This window comes from Mercurialis annua, linkage group LG1-X (assembly GCF_937616625.2).
Source record: "Mercurialis annua linkage group LG1-X, ddMerAnnu1.2, whole genome shotgun sequence".
Classification (NCBI taxonomy): Eukaryota; Viridiplantae; Streptophyta; class Magnoliopsida; order Malpighiales; family Euphorbiaceae; genus Mercurialis; species Mercurialis annua.
Genome location: NC_065570.1, coordinates 64,291,566 through 64,298,192, shown reverse-complemented (window position 1 = coordinate 64,298,192; position 6,627 = coordinate 64,291,566). Strand labels below are relative to the sequence as shown.

The window sequence follows — 6,627 nt, the reverse complement described above, 5'->3', positions numbered from 1 at the left end:
GTTTTACTCTACGAATTTGCAAGATTGGCTTACGGTTAATTTGCAGGGTGATCTGTAATGCATCTTGAAAGAGGATTGGATTTGGGTGTTTGGAGTCACAGTGTGGCGTTTGTTGCAACGAAGGAATAAATCGATCTTTCGAAATGAGATCCTTTATATAGCTCAGGCTAATAATGTGGATTACATTGTGAAGGCAAAGGATAATTTAGGGAGGACGTGCAGTTTGCTGACCACTGTGAGAAATTGTAATCAGATTTCTTGGCATTGCCCACCCCACGATTGGGTTAAAATAAACACGGATGGTACACTTTATTCAACTTCGGATGTTGCTCGAGCAGGCGGTATTATTAGGAATGAGTTTGGTGGTTGGCTAGGCATCCAAATGGGTTGGAACCTTGGCGTTCGACGCGTGCTTTAGGAAGTTTATAATAAACAGTGGTCGAGAAGCTAAATAATGACTCAGAAGCAGGTCGTTACTCTAACCTAGTGGCTGCTATTAAGGCTCTCATGGAAAAATATTGGTGGCGTCCCATATTTATAGAGAAGCAAATTTTGCGGCTGATCACCTCACGTCGTTGAGGGAGGAGAATATGATTGGTTTCGTTGCCCATGACAACCCGCCGTCTAGCTTTATCCCTTGGATGTTTCATAATTTACATGACGTGTCGTATAATCACTTCTCGTAAATTACAAAAAGGTCAACGACTTACATCTTCTATTACAAGAATGTCACTGAATTATGTACCTTTTTGTAACTTTGGCTTGCCATCAAAACGACATTGTTTTACATGGGTGATCCCCTTTGTGATAAAAGTTATAATTCAGTAATCTTTTTATAACAAAATAAAGTTTAATACCCTTTTTATAATAATAGATAAGTTCAGTGATACAAAGATTTTAATATCTGGATATTTGCAGCTGCAGTAATATTCCCATCATCCATAGTAAGACAAGTGATCAAACTCTTGTAAAAATTATTTTTTAATCCAGAAATTAGCTCAAAGCATTGAAAGATTCTGAGCAAGTGTTGGAAAGTTATTGAATTTAAAAATTAAAAAGGAAAAAGTGCCTTGTAACTTGAAATGAGAAGATAGAGAGTTTTGTGGTTTTCCCACATTGCTTAGGAAAACTCAATACATTGGGTTTATAAACTTGGTCTTTCTCATATGGGTTTGGGCCCCAAGGGGTACCCAGTTTTGTGAACGGGCTAGGAGTTACATCCTACCCGATTTACCACACGCGCGCCGTCCGTCCGGTCGGCCGGCCTGGTCTGGGTTGGGTGGTTCGGTTCGGCTAGCACTTTATTTTTTGCATACAAAAGTATTAATGATTTTTTATTCAATTATTTTGTAACTGTAATGACTCTTCCACTTCATCTGACTGCTATTTTTCTTCATTAAATAAGAAATCATTTTCTGTATTTATTGTTCACTCAGCAGCTATGTTTTCTTAGCCTATAAATACTGGCTTCATTTTTCATTTTAGCAGATACAGAAACACAGAGCAATACAGAGAAAGTGTTTTAGAGCTGATTTCACAGTGCAGTGTGATCAGTATTTCCGGCTGTTTTATCCTAGGGACGCCGCGGTTGATAGTCAGCTTTGCACCTCCGAGCTGTGCCGCCAAACGTCTAAAAGAGAGCGACCTAGTTCGCGACTCAGCCTCATCATATTCAGTTTAACAGCAATTGTATCAACAGCAAGTTTCCCTTAATCTTGAATGAAGATTACAAACGCAAATTTGCTATTCTTCATAGTATAAATTCTTATGTCAATGGTTAATTTTTTGTATAGAATATATAGAATAACACATACAATAAATTTTTTTAGAAAATTTATTCAACAAAGATTTATTAGTTATACCCCTGAACTTGGTATAAAAAATTAATTAAAGTCAAATTCATGGTTTAAAAAAAACCGAAACCGGTTGAATATTTTTGTGGTTAATGTTTGATTCTTCATCGCCAATCCTACTTGAGCAAAATGGAGACTTTCTTGCATGAATTGACCCAAATTTATTGCGAAGAGTTTTCTGCATTATATATATATTAACATCCATAATTGGGGACAGGCCAAGAAGAAAAAAATCACATGAAGTTACAATATTCTATCTAGGCCGTAGATAGCAAGTGCTAAATGTAATTTAATATAAGGGAACATAAATTCAACAAAATGTGGTAGAATAATAAATTAAAAAATTATTATGTAGTTTACCAATATGTTATGACCTAAGTATATATCATGATGATGAGTTGAAATTTGGATGCTCCTTTCTAATACTCGTATTATATTGATGTTTTTTTTTTTAAACTTATTGTTTTATTGTATCAAGTGCATTATTTTAGTAAAAACAATGCATTATTTTAACTTGGAAAGATAAATTTTATACACCCAAAACATTTGCTAAATAAAAAATTTTCAACCCAATTGACCATCCAAAAGTGAATATCCTGCCCATTGCCCATTTTAAATTGATTTTTTCTTTGAAACAGGTTACAAACATTTGTAGTTTTACTCTACGAATTAGCAAGATTTGCTTACGGTTAATTGCAGGGTAATTTGAATAAAAAATTTAATAGTTTTTTTTTTTTTTTTTTTTTTTGGTAAGCCCATCCGGTTTCCAAGGCTTCGCCCTGACTAATCCGGATCCGACCCGTGTCGCGCACCTGGCATGGTGGGTGAGTCTTCCAGTGGGAATTTTCTGCATTCACAAGGACTCGAACCCGAGACCTTGTTTAAGCGATACCAAGCCGCTTACCACTTGGACCAACTCCCATTGGTAAAAATTTAATAGTTTGACAAGCTTATAATTTGTATCAATTAAATTGAAGTAGCAAATAAAAAATTGAGGAGTTTAAGTTATAAAAAAAATAGTATCTTAATTTATTTTAATGATAAATTAATTTAAAATTGAAAATAAAAAATCATAATTTTTTAAAAATATATATCTATTCAAACTTATCAAACAAATTATGTTATTAATTTTTTGATAAAAAAATTACGATTTTGTTTTTCAAATATAGAGTAATATTTCATAAAACAAACTTTAAGCTAATGATTAACTGTATCTTATTTTTACTAATTAATGTTTTTTATCTTTTTACTTTATAGATATAATTAACTCAAAATATAATCTTATTAGACTAAAATATCAAAAAAAATTATCAATTTCATCATATATTCTAGTTGTGTATATAGCAATTCATTTTGTGTACGAATATGGTCAAATAACAACAGAAACATACATTCACGTTATCTCTATCTATCCAAAATCCGGTTAATATTATTTCAAATTTGATTTTATATATGCAATTTAGTATGGGGTGAGCTGTTATGAGCTTATTCGAAAATGTATACCACCACTATCTGAACTTATAAGCAAACTAAACCAATTAGTTGGCTACATAAATTACTTTAATTTTAATCTTTTTAATTTCATAAATTACTTTAGAGGTGAAACATAGATTATGACCCTAAGGAATTTGGAGCGTTAGTCAACTTGTTCATTGCAACATGTTAGTACCAACAGCTAGGAATATGAGGACCCAACTATTATTGTTGTTATTATTATTATTATCATTTGATTATAAGTTATGAAAACCAGTTAGGGTTTGATGATTCATTCATAGAAGAATGAAAAGCCAAGTTGGCCCCTTGGGATATACGATGAGATGCGAAGACAAGTTTTTATTATTTTGTTAATTCCAAATGGCCAAAGTATCTCACAATACTCAAATGAATCTCTCACTTGATTAGCTATATTCTTTTTTACAAATGTCAACTTCTGATTCTATATAAATACCTCAAAACCCTAACCCCATTTTCAGTATCTCCCTTCTTTCCTTCTTCTACAAGAAATATCTAAAATGGCCGATATTGAAGGATCTCCGGGAAGTTCCATGCATGGAGTCACCGGAAGAGAGCAAACTTTTGCATTTTCTGTTGCTTCACCCATTGTTCCATCTGACAACACTGCAAAATTTGATTTACCCGTCGATTCTGAGCATAAAGCTAAAGTTTTCAAGCTTTTTTCTTTTGCTAACCCTCACATGAGAACTTTTCATCTTTCTTGGATTTCTTTTTGCACTTGTTTTGTTTCTACTTTTGCTGCTGCTCCGCTTGTTCCCATCATTCGCGACAATCTTGATCTGAGCAAAGCCGATATCGGAAATGCCGGAGTCGCTTCTGTTTCCGGCAGTATCTTTTCTAGGCTGGCCATGGGTGCAATTTGTGACTTACTCGGACCCAGATACGGTTGCGCTTTTCTGATTATGTTATCGGCTCCGACTGTGTTTTGCATGTCTTTCGTGTCCTCCGCCGGAGGATACTTAGCCGTCCGGTTCATGATTGGATTTTCTCTTGCAACTTTCGTTTCTTGCCAGTATTGGATGAGTACTATGTTCAACGGCAAGATCATCGGTACCGTTAACGGAACCGCCGCCGGATGGGGGAACATGGGCGGAGGTGCCACTCAGTTGATTATGCCGTTGGTTTATGATATTATACAGAGAATTGGTGCCACGCCGTTTACTGCATGGAGGATTGCATTTTTCGTTCCGGGGTGTCTTCATATTATCATGGGAATTTTGGTCTTAACTTTAGGGCAAGATTTGCCTGATGGGAACCTTAGTGCCCTACAAAAGAAGGGTGATATTGCTAAGGATAAGTTTTCCAAGGTAATTGATTGGATTCATCTCTTTCCTGGTACTTTAATTTCAAAACATATTGTGTCGAGTTTTATATTTTAGTTTCCATATAAATGCTTACAAAATTAATTTAATCGAGTAATAACAAGGTTGTTTTTGTAATTTGTTCAGATTATGTGGTATGCTATCACAAATTACAGAACCTGGATCTTTGTCCTTCTCTATGGCTACTCCATGGGAGTTGAGCTCACCACAGATAATGTTATTGCAGAATATTTCTATGACAGGTAATTATTCGTTTTGTATTTTTGTGGGTTTTAAACTTGAGTGATATTAAATTCATATTGTAATTCAATTTCATATTAAAATTTTAATTTATAGTGGTATTGCAATTTTAATTTTATTTTAAGTCAATATATTTTAAAATTTATCATATCGAATTAAGGTGAATATGACAATAAATATATTTTAAAAATATACTGCTATATAAAATGTGATGTCAGGTGGATATTAATATGAAGATCGGCGTGACAGTATATTTTAAAAATATTACTTGATCGTTTTATAGATCAAAAAGTGACGAGTTACTATTGATTGAAGTGAAATTGATTAAATACTTGTACTATTTGTACTAAGATTTTTATAAAATGAACTACAGGTTCAATCTCAAGCTTCACACTGCTGGAATAATTGCTGCAACATTCGGTATGGCAAATCTTATCGCTCGTCCTTTCGGAGGATTCGCCTCGGATTATGCCGCCAGATACTTCGGCATGAGAGGAAGATTATGGGTTCTATGGATTCTTCAAACCCTAGGTGGAGCTTTCTGTATTTGGCTCGGTCGAGCAAACTCGCTTCCCATTGCGGTATTAGCTATGATTCTCTTCTCAATCGGAGCCCAGGCAGCGTGTGGAGCAACGTTCGGTATTATCCCCTTCATTTCTAGACGATCTCTCGGAATCATCTCGGGATTGACCGGAGCCGGAGGAAACTTCGGTTCGGGGTTAACTCAACTAATATTTTTTTCAAGCACAAGATACTCAACATCAACAGGTTTATCCTTAATGGGGATTATGATCGTGGCTTGTACTATGCCGGTGACACTCGTCTACTTCCCGCAATGGGGTGGAATGTTCCTGCCGGCATCTAATGATGCTAAAAGAGCAACTGAAGAACATTATTACGAAGCTGAATGGAATGAAGAAGAGAAGCAAAAGGGTATGCATCAAGGTAGTATTAAATTTGCTGAGAATAGCCGATCGGAACGTGGCCGGAAAGTTGCCTCTGCACCAACTCCAGATACAACACCGTCCCGTGTTTGAGGAATGAAAAATTAATGGTGTGTGTTACTGATATTTCTAAAATGAACACTTATATTTGTACTAATATAGGATTCTTGTTTTTGCTTTCGTTTTTTCTTTTATTTTCTTATTCGATCTTGCTTTTGTTTTTGTATATCAATAAGAATCTAATGGATTATCCATATGATTCTGATACAAAATAAATCAAGGATTTTGCAAATGCAAATGTTTATTATGATACTCTCACATCCCATAAATTGTCAAAGTTTCACATGTACTCATCATTATTAGATAAAAAACAGTTAAAAATTATTAAAATTAAAAATTTGGACTTAAATTGTAATAGAAAAATTAATGAAGCTGAATATATGAGAGAAGCAAATGGAATATGAAGAAAGGCAGTATTAAATTTACTGTTAATAGCCAATCAAAACGTGGCCGGAAAGTTAAATTCGGACCAACTCGGGATACGACACCATCCTATCTTTGAAGATGATGTTGTATTTTTTAACGTTTAGCGAAAGTCACAATTATACCACAACGCCGCCGGAAAACGACCAAATATTTTTTTACCGCAACTACGCATATATGTTTTTCGTGATTGAATTACAGAAGCATCAATTTTGCGAACCGTACAAACTGTAAAATCACGTGTTGTACGGGACAACAAGAAGTGGTGTC

At 34.6% G+C, this 6,627-nt stretch overlaps 1 protein-coding gene across 1 annotated transcript; it reads left to right on the top strand.

Annotated features, from left to right (window-relative positions):
- The first annotated feature begins 3,816 nt into the window (after positions 1 to 3,816).
- LOC126681260 (high affinity nitrate transporter 2.4-like) lies at positions 3,817 to 6,166 on the top strand. Its single transcript, XM_050376764.2, has 3 exons — positions 3,817 to 4,675; positions 4,817 to 4,932; positions 5,304 to 6,166. Exons 1-3 carry the CDS (start codon positions 3,866 to 3,868, stop codon positions 5,965 to 5,967), a joined length of 1,590 nt encoding a protein of 529 aa, XP_050232721.1. The 5' UTR covers positions 3,817 to 3,865; the 3' UTR covers positions 5,968 to 6,166.
- The last annotated feature ends 461 nt before the right edge of the window (positions 6,167 to 6,627 follow it).

Bases quoted from the DNA above. Each gene is read 5' to 3' on its own strand.
- LOC126681260 (XM_050376764.2), top strand. From the start codon at position 3,866: ATGGCCGATATTGAAGGATCTCCGGGAAGTTCCATGCATGGAGTCACC. The intron at 4,676-4,816 runs GTAATTGATTGG...TAATTTGTTCAG, and splicing joins CTAAGGATAAGTTTTCCAAG to ATTATGTGGTATGCTATCAC. The intron at 4,933-5,303 runs GTAATTATTCGT...AATGAACTACAG, and splicing joins GCAGAATATTTCTATGACAG to GTTCAATCTCAAGCTTCACA.